Genomic DNA, 23,334 nt, shown 5'->3' on the forward strand with positions numbered 1-23,334 from the left:
AGCAAGTTTCAGCCAAGCTTGAGCTATGAGTTTGTCTCCAGGAAAAGTGCCGTTGCCAGGTTGTGGTGGCTCATGCCTTTGAGGCCAGCCTGGTCTAGAGTTCCAGGACATCTGGAGCTACATAGAGAAAGAAAGGAAAAGAAAGGGATGACAAAGCAGCTGGAACAGTGCCCAGAGAGCGTCTTTAGAGGACCTGAGCTTGGAGCTGGAGACTGGTGAGGTGAGCATCTCCTCAGCGCCCAGCTACCCAAGCCCGCCCTCCACCACTCTTCCTTCTTTTCAGGACGGTGCCCCAGAGGATGTGGAGCCACTTCTGGAAAGTATCGACGCAGGGACTTTTTATGGCCATGTTCTGGCCGCTCATTCCTCAGTTTGTCTGCAACTGTTTATTTTACTGGGCTCTGTACTTCAACCCAATTATTAACATTGATCTGGTGGTCAAGGAAGTCCGACGGCTGGAAACCCAAGTGTTATGATCAGCAGCAAGGCCCTGAGAGAGCCCGTGAATTTACCTGGCTTCCAAGCTGTGACATTCAAAGAGACAAGGGACTTGTTTCTACCCCTGGTAAAGCAAGGTGCTGCTTCTGTGTCAAGGCTTCAACCAGGTCCCTCGTCCTCTGACTCTGGCACCATGCCAGCTGACTGCTCCGCGTCAGGCTGGACTCTGTGGTCAACACCCAGCCAGTCTTACAGGCACTTGAGAGGCTCAGGCTACTATGGCCAACAGAAGTGGAAGTCTTGGACACAATTTAGGGTGACATGCTGTCAAAAGGCCAATATACACTTGGTGTAGTAGTGCACACCTCGAATCTGAGCACTTGGAAAGCAGAGATAGATGATTTTTAGTTCAAGACGAGAGTCGTCTACAGCGTGAGTTCCAAGACAGCCAGGGCTACATAGAGAAACTCTGTCTCCCAAAAAAATCTAATCAAAATAAAACAAAAAGAAAAAAAGATGGAAAGGCTATTTTGGTCAGTAGCCTGAACCTCACTGACTGACAGGCTCCCAAAGCAGGCTTGTTGGGCCAGTTCTGTCCCGTGGGTCATGTTTTGTCATAGACATAGATAGGTGCACATACAAAATAAAGAGAGACCTAGAATCCAATCACAGTTTTGTACTGAAGAGTTGGTGGGTTCCAGAATAAACCCAGAGAAAACGAGAGGCTGAGATAGCGATGACTAGCGGTGTTTCCTGTTGTGACCCCTGGAAATTGAGTCCTTTCTGTGAGCAGGGAGTTGAATGGAATGCCCATCAGGCTGTCTTAGGTGACTGAGCCCCGCTTGGTGTTTTGTTCTCAATAATTTAATCTGTACAATAAATGTGTAGACTGTTGAAGGAAACATTTTGTAAGCTGCCCTCATACTGTATAATGGATAATCTTTATTGTCCTGTTCTTTAGTATAAAAGCAAATATAATTATGCCACGTGCTGCCAACATAAGTATGAAGTAAGCCGAATGTGTAGCTGTAGTGCACACAGCAGATGTAGTGTGAGCTCATCAGCCTTGGCCTGGCTGAAATAGGCTTGCATCCAATGTGTGTGTATATGAGAGAGTGTGGGGAGTGTGTGAGAGAGAGAGACGGAAGGAGAGAGACGGGCAGACTTGGTAACTCATTAACCCTTTGTATCTCAGAGTGAAGATCTCACTTAAACTTTGCATCGAAAGTTTGGAAAATTACTTGAAATAAAAATTAAAGATTTTAATACATACAACCTTTATAGAGAAATCTGATTGCTAAGGAAATGCAAGGGAAAACCTACATTGCTTGATGTGTTACAATCTAGTCACACTGAGTTTCCAGCTCTGTGGGATGTTGACCCAGGATGCTGCTTAGAGATTTCTACAGGAAGGAAGAGGGTTGATCTTTTCCAGTTTTCTCACAGAAACTCAGGGCCACCTGACTTTGTCTGCATAAGACAGTGGCTCTGTGGCTCAGGCATACTGTAGTATTTATATTCCCAGAGACCCCTGCTCTTCTTCCCATGAGGAGACGGGTTGGCTGACAAAGGTCCCTGCACTGGTAGTGGCAGTCATGAGTTCAGGAGTGCCCAGGCTAGACAGTGTAGCCAGCCTCCCAATACCCCACTCCCACCTACAGCCTTCCACACTGACCCCATGTGTACCAACTCCGTACCTCAAAGATGAGTAGGAACGCCCAGGAAAAGAGGAGATTGGGCATAAAGCAGTCAGATGGGCTGGCACTCTAGCTTCCGTTAAGAGTGGGCATGCTCAGATCCAGGAGCTATTTATGTGAAATGTTCAGACCCTGGAAAATGGCACTTCTCCAGATCTGAGCCTCATATAGCCCAAGTTTCTTGATCCTCAGGTCTTCAGAATTCTGGAATTACAGGTGCATGCAACCACACCCAGTTTTACTTGGTTCTAGGCTTTATGCATAGAAAGCAAACACTCTATTATCTTAGAGATATCCCCTTACCCAAAGTGGGATATCTTTACACAGATCCTAAGAAAGAATTAACAGAAACAGGAAATGACAAGAGCTAGAACTTTTAGAATCCAAAAGTTGTCAGTGCTTAGATGCGAAACACTGTTCATCTGTGGTAGTCAAGTGTCCGGCCACTGAGCCACATGCCTGACCTAAAACTGCTTCCAAGAGTCAGTTTTCCAAGATTTTACATTAATGATAAGAAAAGACTGAAAGTCGTCAAGCACAGTCTCAACTGCATGTCCTAAGCTGAGGGAAGTGTACAAGTGCTGATAATACTTTGGATTATAGAAATTGCAATTCAGGTTTTTTATTTATGTATTTTATTTTATTTCTTGTGATAGTTTGCATATGCTTGGCCAAGGGAGTGGCACTATAAGGTGTGGCCTTTGTTGCGGTAGGTGTGTCACTGTGGGCATGGGCTTTAAGATCCTCATCCTAACTACCTGGAAACCAGTATTCTGCTAGCAGCCTTCAGAACTCTCAGCCCCTGTCTTGATGACAATGACTGAGCCTCTGGACCTGTAAGCCAGCCCCAACTAAATGTTGTCTTATACGAGGTGCCTTAGTCATGGTGTCTGTTCACAGCAATGGAAACTCTTAACTAAGACAGAAGTTGGTACCATGGACTGGGGAATTGCTGTGGTAGGCCTGGCCACGCTTTTGCTTGGAAGAATGTGGATTTTGGAACTTTGGATTTGGAAAACCATGGAATGCTTTAAGTGGGAATATGGAAGACTGGTGCTGAGGGTCATTTGAACTGTGAAGAGGTTTCATTCTCTAGAAATACCAAATTGTTGTCTCAAGCTGTTACTATTTTGGTGATATAAAGAATGAGATTGTTTGGCTAACTGTTCCTGTGTAAGGCCTATGGTCTGCCTGGTATACACATCTGCTGTGGCATTTCCCTCACTAAGGGGTCCAGGCAGTCCAGTCTGAGCTCTTAAATGTCCTATAAAGTTAGGAACAGTACATTCTCTTAAGTTGTATTTGCATAAACAATTGCAAAATTTAAGAATTAGCAGTATCTAAAAGGAATAATTTCAAGCAATGGTAAACCATGAGCTATATATTGGCTATTAGTATACAAATTAAACACATAGTTTGATTATTTGTGCTGAAGGGGGGGTTGGGGGAGTGGGGGGAGGACTCAAGAGAATAAACAGGTGATCCAGCTACATATGCTGCCTCTCGTTCGATGAGCCTTCTGTAAATACAGTAAGTGCATTTTCTATGGGCTGCAAGCATAAATTTACAGAGAATACAAAAGCATGCATAGAGGGAAATTGTAACAACTTGTCTTTTAGATAATGGTTATCAATTTTGCCTAAAATGTTTGCACATGCAACAAGCCAAATATCAATATTCTGCAATAACCAATTTAATTACTGTTTGGGATAAGGAATATTTCATCAGGTTCTTTCCCAAAATATTTCTGTGATTCTGTCTTACAATTCTCTATTAACACAGCAACAACTTTGTAATAGGGTGTTAAAACTTTACTTTGAGACACAAAGATGAACCCACATTAATAGCCTCTTTTGCCAAAGAACTTCTGTGGGCACAAACAGCCAACAATTGATCATAATCTGAATAATACATCTGTTATTAACTAAGCTTCCTCTACTTTCTGCAAAGCTATTCATCCCTCATCAGTTAATTGTCAGGGGGATTAGGATGAATTAAAACTAAATCCAGGGGTGAACAACCAGCAGATAAAGTTTTAACTGTTTTTTTTTTCTCTTGAACATGAAACGCAGAATAACATGTAAGAAACGAAATAAAAATACAGACACAAACTGACAGACATGAACAGATTGGGACTAGACAGACAATAGACAGACGGGGAAGAACTACATGATGTCCCAACAAAGGGACCAGAACTAGAAATTCCTCCAGAAGCCAGAAAAGAGGCAAGACGTCTCCTGACCTCCTCTGTCCCTAGGAGAGCTCTGAAACAGTTCATTTTCCTTCTCTTTCACCAAAGCATCGCCTGATAGCTGGGGAGGACTGCTTTTCTCAAACCCGTTCTCTTCTATGTCTAGGGTCTAAAGTATCTCTAACTAAGGTCCAAAAGCTAAAAGCCTCTATGGGAATTTTTCTGGACCATGTGTGGTACAGTGCCCTTTTATTCCTTCTCCTACTTCCTCCCATATCTGCAAAGTTACTGTAGCTTCCTCAGGGAACCAAGGACAGATTTCTCCTATAAAAATCAGAAACTGGGTACTTTGTTTCTGACTTATTTTCGATCCTCTAGCCTATTTTTAAGCATATGTACAAAAGGCCTTTCCCAAGCCCCATTCTTACAGGGTTTATTCAACACTGGCCCAAATTTTCCTCTGCGTGCTTCCTTTCCCACGGTGTCTGTCACTGTGTCCCACTTACTGGAGCCCAGTGTTGAGGGGCCATCTGACCAGCCAACTCAGTCAGTCAGTGTGCAGGAGTGAGGATGAAAAAGAAAAAAGACAATTAGACAACATTGTAGCATCACCCCAGCCAGTTCTGAGGCTGAGGCAGATTTATTTTTTCCTAGTCTGCTTTTATACCTTTTTAATTATATGGAAGTAATGAGGTCAGTTCTAGGTTAGGGGAACAAGCCAGACAATAAACACAAATAGTCAAGGAACAAGCGAGGCAATAAACAAAGTCCTACATTACTGTTTCTACAGGCTTATCGATATCTGAGCTTACTTCCCTTTCCTATCCCAAAGTCATATTCTTGCCTGAAGCCTACTTTCTTTGTTCTAGCCTAAAATCAGATTCCTGCCTGAGCTTACTTCCCTGTCCTGGCCCTATGTCAAATTCCTGCCGGAAGTAGCCCTACTTGTTTATTCTGTGTAGCGATCGCCTATCTCGCCAGCAAGGAAGATGCGCCACAACAGGATCCTTCTACAGGCGTTTATTGAGGGTTTGATTGCAGTTGCGAAAGACCCCAAGCCCAGAAATCAACCCCCCTTATATATGCTTAGGAGGAATGTGTCGCCACCTGATTGGTGCATTCTGTCTGCCCTAATTAGCATACTCAGGACTAGAGAATGAGTCAGCATGAGTCAGCAAAACAGGCATATGTGCATGCGCACTTAGGTTGTTTATCTCAAAACTGGCCAACCTCCCTTTGGGCTGGGCACCATCTTGTAATGGCGAATGTGGTGGCTTCCCACAGTTCTGGCCCAATGTCAAATTCTTGCCAAGCAGCCTCAAAAGCTCTCCACATACTTTGAGTACTAAAGGGACACCAGGAGTGAGATAGAGCTGAATCTGGTGTTCAAGGATATTAAATTGAATTAAGGTGACCTTAGGGCAAGATTTTATCCAGCTAAATTTAGGTCCTTTAATCCCAGGAGGCAGACACAAGCAGATCTATGAGTTCAAGGCCAACCTACAACAGAGCAAATTCTAGGTGAAGAAAAACTTAAATCTAGGTTTTGTGAACCACACCTATAATCCCAGTATTTAGGAGGTGGGCATGAAGATCTCTGAGTTCAAAGTCTGTCTGTGGAGTAAGTTCATCCCAGGACAGCCAAGTTTAGGCAGAGAGGAAGTTGGAAAACAGAAAGTTAGTAATGGGAGGTGTGTGTTTGTGTGTGTGTGTGGGTGGGTGGGTGGGTGGGGGGGTTGTTCCAGCTCCTGCAAGCAACATCACTTGAAATCTTCTGGGAGTTGTTTTCTGAGAGCACAAGGAAGCTGTGTTCCAGAGGTAGCCAAGGTTGTACCTTGTGCTGCAGCTGTGTTTGCTAATGTGTAAGAGTCACCCAGGTAGTACTGCTTTTAAAGGTATGAAGGGGTCATAAAGAGCAGCTGAGGCTTGGCCAGTACTGTGAGAGGCCATGGAAGGTGAAGGTACAGCCTCAGTTACAGTTGATGGCCCAGGACTGAAGGGATCATACAAAGGAGTTGAGGCTGTATTGGTGAAGCCTAGTTGCAGTAGAAGACACTAATGTATTGGAGATGCCAGTACCATTGGATGATGACCAATGATGAACAGCAGCGGCAGTGGAGTGCTACAGAGGGCAGAGCTGGAGAAGTGACACCAGCCCTTTGAAGGAGCCCAGAAGATCATGTGTGGATCCCAGACATTGAAAGAAGCTGTAACATTAAAGTTGCCTTGAAGATTCAAAGATGTTAAAGATGACAGAGCCGTGGGAAACCTGCTGAGGAAAGCTGCTAACGGAGTGGAACCAGCCCAGGAGAAAGAAGTTTGTTGCAGTCAACAAAGATGAAAAAGGAGTGGAAATCTGAAGACTGTGCTGACACCAGACATGGGGATGTTTTGAGTTTTCCCAGCTGATTTCCTGTCTTGTTTTGGGGATTACAGTTAAGTGATGGATGGATCTCAGAAAAGACTTTGAACTTTGGACTTTCAGCATTGTTGAGACTGTTATAGACTATGGGGACTCTGAAAATTGGACTAAATGTATTTTACATCATGGCCTCCATAGACTCCTAAGTTTGAACAAGCCTGTGAGGGCAGAGAGTGCAGTGTGATGTTTGGTATATGCCTGGCCCAGGGAGTGGCACTATTTAGCAGTGTGACCTTTTTCCAAGTATGTGTGGCCTTAGAATAGATGTGGGCATGGGCTTTAAGACCCTAAATGGTCTTAAATCCTCTAAAAGAGCAGCAGATATCCTCTATATAGAAAGAAGATTTACTGAAATGACTTACAGGCTGCAGTATAGGTAATCCAACAATGAACAGCTGTGAACAGTTGTTCAGTCTAGCTGGATGAGCTGGATGTCTCAATATAACCTAGAATCCCGAAAAAAGTTGTCTCTAAAGCCAGAGAATGAGTGGACTTGCTTGAAAAGGGAGAGCAAGCAGGCAAAGAGCAAGAGCTCCATCTTTCAAGTCCTTAGATGGCTTTCCAGCAGAAGACGTGGCTCAGGTTAAAGGCGTCTTCCTGTCGTATGAGCCCTCCTCAAGATCCCAGGTAATGATATGTGTCTTTCCACCTCAAAGGTCTGGATTAAAAGTGGATTTGCCTGCTTTGAATTAAGCAGATTTCTCACAGGTGTGTGCCTTTCAATCTTGGGTTTTAGGTAAATCCAGGTAACAACTAAAACTAGCCAATACAATCTTGTCAAGTTAACACACAATTATATCTTTTTATGTTGTGTTTAATTTTCAAATGAAATATATAACATAGCATCTAAACATAATATAACTATTCCACTACAATTACAGAAACCATCTAAACAGGCAGCTTCTGCATGTAACTTGCTTGTGTCTTCAGGACCTGCCCGGGCATAATCCTGTATATACCACTTCCATCTGATGAGATTGCTGCTGTACATGTCCTGCATCATGACTTATTGGGTCAGAAGCATACAGCTCATGATGGCCAGCTCAGGTCTCCTGGTCACTTGGTGACTGTAGTGGCTATTTCTGGTTGTCAAGTTGAATATCCGGAATGAACCACAATTCAGAATTGGGAGGCCCACCTTTGATCCTGATCTTGAGGCATAGAGGCTATGAATCTTAGGAAACTAAGGCAAGGAGATCACTGAGCTCAAGGTCTAAATCTACTAAGTTCCAAGTGTATCTATCACTGCTGTACATCAGGGACTGGGAATGAGTTCAGGAATCTGAACCTTTGTGTGTCAGATGTCAGCCCTTAACCTCTTGACCTCCAGAAGCTCCTGCTTTAATGGGAAGGCCGCGTGCTTTTGGAGGTCTCCTGGAATCAGTGTTGGTTCAGAACCAGCATCCAGCCTTCCCAACTGTTTCATTGTTTCTTTTTTCTCCATTGTTGAGTTTCCCCTGTAAAAGGCCCAGGTCCCTCTAGGGAAGGGCTGGAGAAAGACTAACAGTAAAATATTTGATAGCAGAGTCCTTCCTTAGGAAAATCTGGGTCTGCCATCTGGCTCAAATCTGGAAATTGATTCATAGACTGAGATTTCCTTTTGCTATAATGCAGTGTAGCCTTTCTTTCATTAGTTTGAGAATTTTAGGCTCCTACAAATCAAATAAAAATTCAGTAGGCTTTGTATCTACTTTATGCCTGGAAACACCATGAGTAATTAGGTAGCACTAGATGTTCATATGAGTCATCCCCCATTAAGTGCATTTTGCCTCTGCTAACCATTATGGGTCAAGTCATTATGAGCATTGCTTTGTCTATGCTGCCAATGATAACTACCTAACAGCATTATGCACCTATAAATCACGCTGCCACCCGGCCCCTGCTACTTTGGGCCCAATTAAACCCATTCTACTCATCCAACTGAGCAGCACCATCTTCAACCCACAAGGAAAAGGACAACAATAAAGCTCTTCATATTTGCTGGTGCCTCTCTCACTACTTTGCCTCTTAAAGGACTCGTGAAGGGCATGTCTTCTGAGCCTTCCCATTGTGGAGGATTAGGTTTTACACAGAGTATCCACTATAGCATTGCAATTTCCTTCATCATCACTAAGCCAGGAGATACCAGGCATTTCCAACTCCAATAGTAGGCCATCTCTTGACAAATACTTTACCCAACCATTTATACAAACATTTGACACCTTTTTTTTTTAATGTGCAAACTTCCATATTAAATCTAGAATCTCCACTCAGATATCAATGATCTTGGTCTGATCTAGTTTTATGTTCCTTCTACTATCCCACACCCTTAAAATCCATTCCCACATACATTCCCCAGACTTCTGCTTGAATTAATTAGCAAATTCATTAGACTAATACTATAGCACACCTCATAGACTATACTTTCTGCCTCCCTTCTAGGAGCCTGCTTTGCCCTAAGTTTGGTTCCAGGTCTAGAGAAACTATTGGTGGGCCCTCGTTGCAGTAAATATTAAATGGATGGCTTAACCTTTCATTGACCCCACACCCTCACTCCAAGGACACCCTCTAGAGTGGAGCCAAGTGCACACCTGCGGTCCCCACACCACTTGGCACTCCAGGCCACCTCTAAGAACTCAAGCTCAGTTCACTCCACAGCCCCTGTCTGTAGCTTCTGTCCCAGGTGGATACCACCGCCCCCTCATGTTCCGTTTCTCCATTGCCCGGCACAAACATGACTCCAAAGCCCAGAAGCTTTTCAAGCAGGTTTATATATTAAATTCTCAATCCACAAACCCTCTACACAGTAAGATTACATCCACTGGACAAAGATACAAACTGCATTTCTATATGAGATAAAAGACCTATAGAATCCCTTAAAATATTCATATCTATCTGATGCCAGTTAAGTCCACCTGGATCTAGATCACCCTTCTCAAGCTCCATCTTGATATTTCTTCTGAATCTCCTCTCTACCTCCTGCCTCCACTTCAGCTCCTCGAAATTTTGCCGCCCATCTCTCTCATGTCCAATCATATGTCACCTTAACATAAATCTATAGGCCCACAAGGACATTAATATTGTCTTGGCTGGCATCTCCTTCAGAGAAAGTCACAGCTGGTTTGGAAGATAATGATTTATTTCCTCAAAGACAGAAAGAACAATATTTCAGGGGTAGACAAGTTCATTGTCTGCTGAGGGTGGAAAAGCTTTTTTTTTTGTTGTTGTTTTGTTTTTTGAGACAAGATTTCTCTGTGTAAACTAAGCTAGCCTCAAAATTAGAGATCTGTCTGCCTTGCCTCATAAGTGCTGGGATTAAAAGCATGTGCCTCCATACCTCATAGACTTTTTTTTTCAGGTGAGATGAACTCTTGTGTATCTGAAAGTTCAAAGTTCAATAGGCTCCTCCCACATGTCCCCATCCCACATTAAAGGAGTCCCCTTAACCACTGACACCCTCCAAAGCTGGAACTTGCATTTTCCTTGTAATTTAGTCAACCTTATGATGAGGGCTTTGGTGTGATTATCTGCAATGTAGGCTGCTCTAAAGAAGATTTTATTCCAGGGTACAGTTAACTTTAGATTGTTGATGTACATCTGGAGCCAGTCAGTTTTATCACCAAGTTCAGCATTGCCCTTCACTGTATTTTTGAAATGCTAGACGTTGGTTAATTTTACCAAAGAGCTCATCCCTTTCCTTTTTCAGTTTTTCCAGAGATGCTAGGAACAACCAGTATCATCATTTTCCTAATTTTTACACAAACTCTCAAAAGTTTCATATACTAGGACATCAAATCCATTGCCACTCACTGTTGGTGAATCATGATAATCAAATGTGTTTATCTTAAGTTTGTAATATAGTTTATACCATGGGCTTCGGTAAGTGCAAAGGCTTCAGTACATGTTGGTGAATTGAAGTCTATTCCAAATACTTCAAAAAGATTCATCCTTATACTTCTGTTGTTCTAGAAACACTTCTGGAACCAAAATCTGTATTAGTCAGTGTTTCCTTGAGTAACAGAATTCTCTATATATATAGAAAGGGGATTTTTAAAATAATTATTTATTTTATTTATATGAGTACACTGTTGCTGTCTTTAGACACACCAGAAGAGGGCATCAGATCCCATCACAGATGGTTGTGGGAATTGAACTCGGGACCTCTGGGAGAGAAGTCAGTGCTCTTAACCACTGAGCCATCTCTCCAGCCCTAGAAAGATAATTTTAGTAGAATGACTTACAAAATGTGGTCCAGCTAATCAGACAATGGCTGCCTATGCATGGAAGGTCCAAGAATTCCGTCCACGAGACTGAATGTCTCAGCTGGTCTTCAGTGTGTGCCAGAATCTTAAGTAAACTCTAATGCCAGTGACAGAATGGACTTGTCACCTAGAGTGGGGACAAGCAGGAAAACAGCAAGTGCCTCCTTCTTTTATTTTTAATTGTGGTTTTAATTGTGGTGTGTGTGTGTGTGTGTGTGTGTGTGTGTGTGTGCGTGCACAGGCGAACGTACTTGTGCAAGTGAGCATGTGCAGATAAGTACTTGCAGAAGCCAGATGTCTCAAATTCTCTGAAACCAGAGCAAAAGCAGTTGAGATAAACACTGTGCAGGCTGGAGAGTGCACTCAGGTCCCTGGAAGAGCAGGAAGCACTGTTAACCACTGAGCCATTTTTCTGGCCTGTGATTTCACTTTTTAGTGTTTGATCTGTTGTTCTTTATATTTTTTCTTAATTTTTAATATTTTTTTCTTAAAATGTTGGGAATCTAACTCAGGACCTTAAACATGCTTTCCAAATGTTTTGACACACAGCAGTACCACTAGCTCAGGAAAGAATTTCCTATTTCTTTTAGAAAGTGTCTTCTCTTCTGCCCACGCTGGTGCCAGACTCCTGGGCTCAGCTGATCTTTCAACCTCAGCCTCCCCAGCAGAACACTCCAGTTGTATGCCACCACACCCGGCTTCCAGGAAATAAAATTTACCTTCTACAGATGGAGACAGGTAGGGAACATTTTTTATTACACTAACAATTCTTAGATGTGTCATGTGGCAATGTTATTGCCACAACCAAGCCTAAGCAGGTGTTCATCCACATTTGACCACCAACCCTCTGCAGCAGGTTAGAAGATAGTTCAGCTTTTCATAAAGGTTGAACTTCAAAAATTATTCCAAGCCCAACACAGTTGTTGTTGTATAAAACAGTCCCAGGATTTCCAACCTTCATCAAAATGGCAGCTGCACAGGCTTATAGTCCTGGGTTCCTGAATGGAGGAAGAAAGCAAACACAGGCTCCATCACTTGGCCTCCAGGGGCTCCGGCACAAATTGATGCTGTTGTTCATTACAGAAAGCACATCATTTCCATGTGCAAAGGGACATTTCAGCCTATCAGTCGCACTTGGGTGAGTCCTTCTCACATAAAATCGAGGGGAAGAAGAGGTATTTTAGGTGGTACTCAGTCCCTGCCAGGCAGTATGCGAGCTCTTTATCACACCTGCACAGGAGTTCTTGGCATTTGTTCTCTGCTGGTCCTGGAAGAAGTGGGGAAACTGAGGTTAGAGCAGAGACTCAGAGGCACATGAGAATAAATGCGGGGAGTGTTAGCTGGAGGCAGGACAAGTTATAGTTTGCATTTATGTGACACTTGATAGCTTTCCAATAGCCCACCCTGGACAAGACTGGAGGAGGCAGCAGTAGCAGCCAGCTTCTACAAGAAAGGGACTTGACATGCCAAATAGAGAGTCCATGCAAGCTTTTGTCTTCTCTGTCAACATTATACTAGTTCACTTAGGAATCATTCAAGTAAGACTGGGTGCCTGGCAACCAGCAGGCCTCAGTTCACAGTTCTTGCTCTGAGTTTTGTGACTTTCTCTGTCCCTTATATTAAACAGAAACAGCTGAGGAAACCCTGGGTTCCATTCCTGCCAACAAAACAAAGTAAGAAGTAAACAAACAGGATAAGATCATTCTCCACTTCACATGGTAATTACACACCCCGGGTGAGATAGGCTGTCACAGTGCCCATCCCAGAGTTGGGGATGCACCTGAGTTGGTAGAATAACTGCTTAGCATGCACAAAACCCTGGGATCTAGCTCTAGCACCAAATAAACTGGCATCATGTCACATTCATGTGACCCCCCAGCAAGTAGGGGTTAGAGGCAGAAGGATCTGACATTCAATGTGATCCCTGACTACCTAGCAATTTGAAACTAGCATGGGTTACATGAGACCCTGACTCATAAAATGGGACACAGCTGGAGGAAGCAACCACTGGGAGCTTGCCTCTGAAGATTGCATAGTCCCCTGTCCCTTCCTCCCTCCCTGCCTGTCTCCCATGTCTCTCCATCACGACACCCCGACTGCCATGAAACTCAGCTGTATCATGGTGAACTACTGAGAGCTTGGGAACGTGTTCTACAGGGCAAGTCCAGGCCAGCCATGCCCAAATAGCAAGATGATTTCAGAAAAAGGAGGGAGGTACCCTGTTACTTTGAGAGATGCAACTCAGTAGTACTCACCTAAGATGCATGAGGCACTAGGCTCAACCCCCAGCACTGCAAAAGGATTATTTCTCAATGGCTATTTCTATATCAACTTGATACAAGTTAAGAGTCATCAGAGGGGAAGTAGCCTCAATTGAGAAAATGCCTCCATAAGAGCAGGCTGTAAGCAAGCCTGTAGGGCACTTTCCTAATTAGTGACGGATGGGTGGTGTCATCCCTGAGCAGGTGGTTCTGGGTTCTATAAGAAAGCAGGCTGAGCAAACCATAGAGAAAAAGCCAGTAAAAAAGCAGCACTCCTCCATGGCCTCTGCATCAGCTCCTGCCTCCAGGTTCCTGCCCTGTTTGAGTTCCTGTCTTGACTTCCTTCAGTGGTGAGCAGTGATTTGGAAGTATAAGCTGAATAAACCCTTTCCTGGGCTGGAGAGATGGCTCAGTGGTTAAGAGCACTGACTGCTCTTCCAGAGGTCCTGAGTTCAATTCCCAGCAACCACATGGTGGCTCACAAACATCTGTAATGGGATCTGATTCCTCTTCTGGTGTGTCTGAAGACAGCTACAGTGTATATATACAAAATTTTATATATATATATATATATATATATATATATATATATATAATATTTAATAAAAATAAATAAATGCTTTTCTCCCCAAGTTGCTTTGGTCATGGTGTCTCATCGCAGCAACAGCCACTTTAAGACACTTAGCTTATTTATTCAATATTAAGTAATTAATTAAGCAAATTTGTTGAAGTGCATTAACAATGTTAATTTACATTTCTATTACCACAAAGACACTGTGTACTTAAATAGCCATTGCTCATGTTCTCACTGCTAATCTTGAGTGGCTCTCGTGTCTGCAGAGATTGACTCTCTCATACAAATGGAGTCACGCGACCTGTTGAACCTGGTTACAGCCACTTTGCATCGTGTTTAAAGTTTACTATGTCCATGTTACAGCAGATATGATACTTCTGCCTTTTCTAATATATATGTGCTGGAGAGATGGCTCAGAGGTTAAGAGCACTTTTTCTTACAATGGACCTGGCTTTGATTCCCAGCACCCACTGGCTCAGAAGAGTCTCTGACTCTGTAGATGCCCTCTTCTGTCTTCTCTGGGTATCACGCACTTGCTGCCAAGCCTGGAAACCTTGATTCCAGATCTCGCATGGTGGAAGGAACTGATTTCTCTATCACATATGCATGTGCATGCATACACACAAGGAAAGAAAGACAGGGGCGGGGAGGGGGAAGAGCGAGGGAGGGACAATGTTGTAAGAGTAAGCCAGGTCCCTACGTCACTTCAGTGCTCACAGAAAGTTTAAAATTGTTTCATTTTCATTTATCTTTTGCGTTTGTCCATGTGTGTCACAGTGATTATGGAGGTCAGAGGACAACTGGAAGGAATCAGTTCTCTCCTGTGACCATGTGTGTCCTGGGGAATAAACCCAGGCCATCAGGCTGGGCGGAAGGAAACACATCCTGCAGGCCACAGCTGTGTCTCATGATTCCCCTGAAGGGGAAAAGGAGTCACCAGGATTTCAGCCCAGTCAGTCCCTCCCCTGGCCTGAGAACCAAGGAAGCTCACTGTTCAGGAAGGATGAAGACTCAGGAGTGAGACTTGCTGGCACATACTTGGGATCCCAGCAATCAAGAGACTGAGCCAGAAGTTTGAAAAGGTCAGGCCAGCCTGGGCTATGGTGTGAGACTATTATCTCAAAAATAAATAAATAATATATAATGGAAGAGGGAAAATAGCTTCCATGGGTTATACTTAAAATTAAAGCCTGCTAGTAAATATTATTATAGGCTAAAATTTTTAAATATATTTGTCAGGCCCATAAATGGAAAATAGGCCAAACCTATAATTAAATAAACAACTATGCTCAGAATATCTCTAAGAAGACTAACAGAATATTTTTGTTGAAAATGCATAGCAGAGACCTTGGATCTTTCCTCAGGGAAAAGAGCTCTGAAAACAAACACAGGCTCCACCAGCAAACAGCATCGAACATTCCATGAATACCATTTCACACGCGTGTTATTGAGAACATGCACATTGAAGGGAGGGCAGGGAAGCCGTCAGATGTGTTCCCCACAAAGCTTCGTTGCTCATGCTACAGTTCAGGGACAAGTCACTTCTCACTCCTGGGCCTCCACTCCCCCAACACAAAATGAAAGGGGTGCAGGTTCAGTTGGAGTACAATACTTGCTTTGCAAGTATTCCATTACGGGCACTACCATAGTCATAGCTGTCCAGAAGTAGAGGCAGGAGGATCACAAGTTTAGTGTCATCCTTGACTACATAGTGTGCTTGAGGTCAGCTTGGGACATATGAGGCTTTATCTCAAAGAAAGATGATTAACTAAGATGGTGCCTGGTGCACAGTCATAGTCATAGGCCATGGCAAGGGTGATGCATGCATTTAATTCCAGCATTCGGGAAGCAGAGGTCTGTGAGTTCAAGGCCAGCTTGGTATATAGCAAAATCCAATACATCCAGGACTACATAGAAAGACTGTCACAAAAAAAGAAATAAATAAAGGTGGGGAGGGGGAGAGTGGAGGGTTGTAATGTCTCCACAGTGATTCAACTGCACTCTTTAAAACAACGTTTTCTATTTATTTATTCTGATTTTGAAGAGTTCAGTTTCTTTGGTGAGGAAGGGCAGGGGTACACACACCACAGCATCTTTTGGTTTATCCTTTTACTATGTGGGTCTCAGGGATCAAACTCAGGTCATCAGGCTTGGCAGCAAACACCTTTCTCTACTGAGTCATCTGGCTCACCCCAACTTTATACAACCAGCTCTGCCTTCCTTCTAGGGGGCCAGGACCAAGAGCAGTGCAGCCGAAGGTGACCTCCCAAGTCACTCCTGCTCCTTCTGCCTTCAGAGCAGTCTCTAGAAGCTGGGGTTTTAGTGGAGAGACATAGGGTGAGAGAGGAAGGGGGAAAACACACACCTCAATCGTTTAACTTTTCCAAGCTTTTTTTTTCTTCACCTAAACACTCAACTTTCAGGTAAGGAAACTGAAGCCCAAAGGAGTTGTCACCTTAGTGTGATGCAACCATCAGTCACGAGGGTCAACTGATTTTCAACAAAGGTGCTAATGCAGCCTAAAGAGAAGGAATGTTCTCTTTAACAGTCTTGAGACAGCTGCATAACAATATGCCAAAAAAATGAAGCCAGACCTCCCCCACTGTTTGTATGAAGTTAACTCAAAGTGGGCCACTGCCATAAATCTCTAGTTAGAAGAAATAAAAGAAAACAAACAGGTAAACCTCTGCAGTGCTGTGTTTTCTCAATGGATTCTTTTCATGTTGTTCTTTTCAGACACGATTTCTCCTTGTAACCCTGTCTTGGAACTCACACTATAGACCAGACTGGCCTTGAACTCAGGATCTGCCTCTGCCTTCCAAGTGCTGAGAGTAAAGGTGTGTAGTTGGCACTGCCTGGCTCTCAATGGATGCTACTTAAAGCATCAAAATATCTGACTAGGTAGGATGTCAGTAAATGAGAAACTTGTGTTTAAAGGGCATTATTCTGAAGGGAGGACAGAAAGGAGGACAGCCCACAGAAAGGAAGGCAGAGCTACAAAAAGGGTTGAGAATCCAAAACAAACAACTCTCACCACAGCAAAAAGGCAACTGTCATAATGGCCGTTCCATGGGGGGAAGGGTTTTGTTGTGGATGAGAAAGCAAATAGCCAGAGGCATGTGTAAAAGTCCAGAGAAGAGAATAAGAAAACAAAAATCCCTAAACTGGATGTGACACGCCTATCTGCAAGAGAGACTAGAGAGAGAGAGAGAGAGAGAGAGAGAGAGAGAGAGAGAGAGAGAGAGAAAGGGAGAGGGGGAGGGAGGGAGGGAGGGAGGGAGGGAGGGAAGGAGGGAGGGGGAGAGAGGGAGAGGGAGGGAGGGAGGGAGAGAGAGGGAGGGAGGGAGGGAGGGAGGGAGGGAGAGAGGGAGAGGGAGGGAGGGAGGGAGGAAGGGAGGGAGGGAGGGAGAGAGAGGGAGGGAGGGAGGGAGGGAGGGAGGGAGGGAGAGGGAGGGAGGGAGGGAGGGAGGGAGAGAGAGAGAGGGAGAGAGAGAGGAACAGGAAGGAAGGGTGAGTAGCTACTGGGAGACCAGCAGAGCAGGCAGGCCTGGGAGTTCTGGGTAGGAAAGGAGGTGAGAGGAGCCAGGATTCTAGGTGAGAGCTTTGAAATTCACAGTGGGTGCTTCGAATAGGGACTGCAGAAGCCTGGAAGCTATATGGGCTTGGATATACACCTTTGAGATATACAGCTTGTATCTCCCATGTGTATATGTCAATGGAGAGCCATATATCTCTTTTGCCACAGGTAAGAGAAATGACTTTTTTTTTTTTTTTTTTTTTTTTTTTTTTTTTTTTTTGGTGGACAGAAAAACTGTTTTACAGTTCCTGATAAGTGCTGGCTTTTATCTAAGCACCAGAAATCCTCCTATATAGTCCAAGGGGATGAAATACCTATGATCCAGAACCTTGGAAGAAAAGACAGGCAGAAGAAAGGTTCAAGGCCAGCCTGGGCTATGTGAGACCCGGTCTTAAAAATCAACCAAAACATCATCCAGGCAGTGGTGGTGCATACCTTTAACAGCAGCAATTGGGAGGCAGAGGTAAGTGGAGGAGAGGGGGAGAGTTAGAGGGAGAGGGAAGAGAAGACGAAGAAGAAAAAGCACTCTGTAAGGATGGATACCTTCCCCATACTTTGTATTAAATGGTTTGTGGGTGTGTCCCCGTATTTTCAATTGTTAACTGCAGTGCTGGCACAGAGCCAAGTGCTGGCAGAATATTTGGTATTGTTTCTTTAATGACCCATCAAAAGATGATTTTCTCAGATTACGTTAAAAAGCAAGCTGCCTGGAAGGCAGTCAGCCCTCATCCTTGGCCAAAGGGCAACCCAAAGACATGGATCCAAGCTGTCTTGCTGCTGATTGGCTCAGACTAGAGTGTGGCTTCTTAGAGAACAAAGAGCTGGAGCAGAACTAGGAGAGGCCTGAAGGTGAGAACTGAGAGAGCAGGCAAAAGAAGACAGAAGCTTGTTGGGAAGGAAGCAGGGCGGTAAATGGCAGTGGTGGGGAAGTAGATCTTAGCTGAGAGTCCGCCTCAGCAAAAGGCCTCATGTTTTAATCAGTAAACCTCAAGTGGGCTCTGCCAAAGCCCAAAATAGCAATCAAAAATGTAAAAAGAAGAGTGCATGAGAGAAGAAATCACGGGTATCGGCGAAGCTGCACAACTCGATGACTCACATTTATTTGTGAGCACACAATACACACAGGAGGTCAGGACGGCTCCCTAGTCTCTTCCCTCCTGCTGTGTGGGTCCTGGGGGTCGAACTCGGCCCATTAGTCTGGCAGCAAGTGTCTTTGTATCTTAAGCCATCTTGCTAGCTTGCTTACACTTTGAAAGAGAAAAGATGCGCCTGGGGGTACATGAGAGAGGATTTGGAGGGAGGAAATGGGAAGGGAGACAGGATGGTCTGGTTCCCAGACCCACACTGGAGTGGCTCTAAGCTACAAGGGAATTCGATGCGAGCACGGAAGTCAGGTGCACATACCCACAGACAGCACACTCATAATGGGAAGAATAACAATAATAAATATATGATTTAATATACTAACAATTATAATTTAATATATTTATATAGTAATAGTATTATAAAGGAATGAAATTTTTATTGTGTTCTCACTTAAAAAAAGGAGAGAGCTAGGGCCATGTGGTTCAGTGGAGAGCACTTGTTTAGCATGTTTGAGGCCCAGGTCTATCCTGTCAAAAAGAGAAAAAGAAAAAGAGGGAGGAGCCAGGCACCTACTTGGTTTGCAGCTCCTCAGAGAACTGAGTCTCTGCCCCCACTGTATTCCTACCCACAGTTTGTCAGTCTGATCACTCACTCTAAGTATTTAAAAAGTCAGTTCTGTATTTTAAATTATTTGAAAGAAAACTAAAAATGGAAGGGCACCATTAAGCCTTAGAATTGGCACCCAGGGCTCCCACAACTGGACAAGTTCTCTGCCATTAGTGACATCCCTAATTGCCTAGTCGTCCTAAAGGTAAACACCTTACTTCCAGGCTGGGTGGAGCACCGATCCTAAGTCTTCTCAGGCTGGAGCTGGAGGAAGGAAGGAGCGGCTTTAGGTCAGTAGACACGAGGAAAGGACGTGCCTCTCCCCTCAGCTCCGGAAGATAATGGACAAAATCACATAGCCTCACCAACTCTACATCTGACATTTTTTTAATTGAATTTTCTTTTTGTTTGTTTGCTCAGTTGGCTGGTTTTGTTGTTACTTTGTCTGAGACAGGCTCTCAAATGATTCTACCTCAGCGTTTGTCCAGGTTGGAGCATAGTCTACAGTTTAGATGTACCATGAGCTCATCTGCTCAATCCTGTCCTGATGGACCTTCGGGTTGTTCACACCTCGTATCGTTTCTCTCCTTTCGGTCCAGACACTGAAGGTGCAGATGCGTATGTGTGCTGCAAGGGTTCGATGACACTCTCCTGTGGTATGTGGAGAGCTATAGGCAGTGGACACTTGGGGGAAGTCACATGTGTGGGGCACTCACCGCACAGGATGCGACGGTCCATGCACTTCCATGAGTAGCGCTCTAACTTGGGGCTGCAGCCGGCATCCTGAGCCCTAGAGTAGCAGCAGTCATGGCGACGGCAGCACCTGGACGTGAGAGTGGGCACACCACTAGCTGTGTGAAGGAGGGGATTCTGCCGGCCTTGCCATCTGACCAGGGCTGACAAAGATTCTCAAGGAGCTAGTGTCCCTGACGGACTGCTATCCCTCACAGTCCCAGTCCTGGAGAAAAGTTGTAGCAGCTGCACATGGCTCCCTGACCTTGCCAGTCTACCCCTGCCTGCCTCCTTGTAACTCTGAGCCCCAGCTACCCTGGGACTTCAGTTTGAGGTTTTTCTTACAGCCCTTGGCTGTCCTGGGACCTGGGAGACCTTTGCTACTCTGGGCCCAGTGCACACTCACCAGTCAATGGCATCTCGTGGTTCTCCGTGACCACCAAGGCCACAAAAGCAGCCATAGTTCATGTAAGCCATTGGTGAGCGGGGACCAACACAATCCAAGGTCCCCGCTAGTTCCAGGAGTCCACGCTTGAACACATGTGACCTCCTGGTTGCTGAGGGGTAAACAAAGTTCACAGGTTCAAGGTCAGAACTCTCCTGTCCCTGGTGCGAGGCACTGACCTGAGAAAGACCTAGATGTAGCAACTTGACAGGGTTTGATCTCACTTCTAGGTGACCTTGGAGAAATTACAGGTCGGTACTGTGCCTTCATTAGCAGGATGAGGCGGGATCAAGTCACAGAATAAAGCACCTTGCGCAATACAAACTCAGTTGCAATCCAGGTCTTTTTTTTTTTTTTTAACTTTTTTAAGACAGGGTTTCTCTGTGTAGTCCTGGCTGTCCTTGAATATGTTCTGTAGACCAGGCTGGCCTCAAACTCAGAGATCCACCTGCCTCAGCCTCCTGAGTGCTGGGACTAAAGGTGTGTAAATTAAGGCCTGCATTTGAAAAATCAAAAAAGAGGCCTGGAAAAAAAACAGCCTTCACACTCCCACAGTCCACAGTACTGGAGCTAAGGCTCCGACCCACACACCGCTGCTTCCTCGCCTGTGTGCAAGGGAGGGGACTGCAGGATGGTAGGCAGAGCTGGACAGACTCCCAAGTCTGTTTGCTGATGTATGTACCCACACTATCCTCTTCACCCCACTCCAGGATGGAGGGCAGTGAAAGTGCAGCCTCGCCCTGGGCTGTCCACTTAGATCATGTCTCCATCACAATAACTTATTTGAAGGCTCTACACTAAACTCAAATAGAGTCATGTTTTCTCTCAATGGAAAAACTTTCACTCTAGAGGTTGGAAGGAGGTTTCTAGAGGTGGTTCAGAACAGAAGATCAGAGAGATCTGGTCCGTTTAGAGAATCTGGGGCTCTAGCCCAGATGGCAGGCATGCACTGAGTTCCATCCCCAGCATCAAATGAAGAAGACACGGTAGCCCATGCCTGTAATCCCAGCACTTGGGAGCTTGTGGCAGGAAGATCAGAAGTGACGCTTATCCTTGGCTAGATAGTAAGAGGCCAGCCTGGACTACACTTTCCTTTCTGGATGGTAAGTCTGCCCTCTTCTAACAGCCTTGAGCCTCCCATGGTTCCCATGGATTTTAGGTACAGCTCCCAACTCCAGTGTACCCCAAGCCCCAGTGGAGGTCTCAAGCTGGGTTCCCAAGCCTTCCTACCTCCCCAGAACCCAGCTTTCCCTCCAGTCAGGCCATCATGCTACTGCCCCTGCCTTTTCTTCAGCCTGCTCCCTGCTGCCCGTTTATGGGGTGCCCTTCTAGCTTGGGTGCTCTTCCAGAACAGATCTCTGACTCAAGTAGCTCTGGCACACAGAAAGCCTTCCAGGAAAGGTGTGTTGACCTCAGGAGCCACCAAGTCCCGGTGAGACACACCTAACCTAACCACTCCCAACTGTGTACCCTAAAACCTCCGGTAGAACTCCCCCTTTCTCACCTCCCCCCTTCACAGCCACTCTCTGCTCTTACAGAGGCTAAACCAGCCCATAAAGGGCCAGGTAAGAGACACACAGCAGCGCTAAGTTTGGAACCAAAGAAAACACTCCCTTTGTGCCAACATAGGTGGAGCAGGTCAAGCTGGGGTCTATTTGCTCTGTCTACCTGTGGGCAACCTCCAATGGCAGTGCCAGCACCCACAGGGCATTGTAAAAGCCCAGGGCATACGCCCAGTGTGGGTCGTCCTAGGCATCCTCGAGCTGCACTACCCAGCAAGCGCTGCTTCGAGCCACTGTGGCCTCTGGGATGTAGATGTGGGTGAGCCTGGCCAGGAGCAGAAGCTTCACAGATGCACCTCTGTACCAGGTAAGGCCAGATCTGGCTCTGTACCTGTGTGTCTCACTGTACTCTAGGACAAGCCAGTCACCAAGAGCAACCTTTCTAAAAAGGGGGTCTCCTCACCCTCTCCTACTACTCGAGTTGAATTTCTGTCCCTGTTCCTCCCATCCATGGGGTCTTGTCTGGAAGTCTTACCTCACACCCCACAAGCAAGAGAAGTGATAGCCAGTTCACAGGACTCAGGATCAGGGGCTAGTAGCTTCAGGCTGCTGGAGAGGACTGCAGTAACTATGGGGTTCATGAAGGGAGGACTCTGATACCAATTCCTCTCCCCTTCTGAGTTCCTGAATGAAATGCCTGAGTGGAGGGCCCTGGAAGGAATCCGAGACATGCCTCCCGAATGTCTGGGAAGATGGATGTGTGGGCATCTGAAGAAGAGACTGGGGATTATAAGGCTTCCGGGTGCTGGAAGGGGCTGTTGAGTTGGGGCTGTGAGAAAAAATAGGGAGGATAGGCTGGATGAGGCCAGTCCTCACTTACCTTCGCTGAGACAGGGTCCAGGTCCCAGCGACAACAGCAGCAGTAGCAGCAGCATTATTGCCCGTCACAGAGGTGGTCCACACATAGGAGCGTGACAGGTGTGGGACTGGCCAGAAGGGCCAGTATACTTCTGCCGACCCCCACCAGCAGCCCCGCCCCCTACCTCACCTTCTTTCCGTGGGGCGGAGTCAAGCAGGAGTGGTCACCTGGAGCCTTGGGGAGTGTCTGTCCCTGACTTCTGCAGATTAGTTCCAAAAAGTAATCCAGACACCAAATGAAATGCTGAAGCCAAAAGGGGATCAGGTCTGGGGATGCCTCCACAGAGTATAAAGACGCTGCCGACATTGCTGTTAAAATGCGGGGGTGGGGGGTGGAGGGGTAGAGTATGCTAATTTACCCCGGGGCTATGCTAATTTACCTTAACTTTTTACGTCTCTGGTAACTGTGCTCCTGTGAGGCATCACAATTAACACTCTACAGTTCTCCTCACTAATACCACCACCAAGCGAGAAACTGAGGTAGTCAAAGGTTGCCCAAAGTCAGGCAGCCATTTCTAGTAAAAAGAGCTGGAGCATGGACTAGAAAGCTGGGGCAGAAGGGCCTGAGGAGCTCTGAACCAGCCTGAGCTATACTACGAGCTAGACCTCGGAGAGGTGGGGGAGGGGCGCTGACGACATAGGGG

General features: G+C 45.4%; 2 protein-coding genes across 3 annotated transcripts in view; one reads left to right on the top strand and one right to left on the bottom strand.

Moving 5' to 3' along the window:
- Positions 1-14,943, top strand: part of BFAR (bifunctional apoptosis regulator) — a 43,318-nt gene extending 28,375 nt beyond the window's left edge. Inside the window, exon 8 of one of the 2 annotated variants that reach the window (XM_080908073.1) lies at positions 14,602-14,943. In XM_080908073.1, coding sequence (XP_080764199.1) covers positions 14,602-14,845 — 244 coding nt within the window. In that variant the 3' untranslated portion in view covers positions 14,846-14,943. Of the gene's footprint in view, positions 1-283; positions 3,477-14,601 lie in introns of those variants that run through there. The other variant, XM_080908074.1, reaches the window with a different exon arrangement.
- On the bottom strand, positions 12,114-22,707 carry PLA2G10 (phospholipase A2 group X; the record flags this gene model as incomplete). Its single annotated transcript, XM_080908075.1, has 4 exons — positions 12,114-12,256; positions 19,810-19,916; positions 20,232-20,382; positions 22,653-22,707. The coding sequence occupies 4 exons, from the start codon at positions 22,705-22,707 to the stop codon at positions 12,114-12,116; spliced, it is 456 nt and encodes a 151-aa protein (XP_080764201.1).
- Positions 22,708-23,334: the final 627 nt, after the last annotated feature.

The sequence above is a fragment of the Micromys minutus genome (assembly GCF_963924665.1).
Source record: "Micromys minutus genome assembly, chromosome: 31".
Lineage (NCBI taxonomy): Eukaryota > Metazoa > Chordata > Mammalia > Rodentia > Muridae > Micromys > Micromys minutus.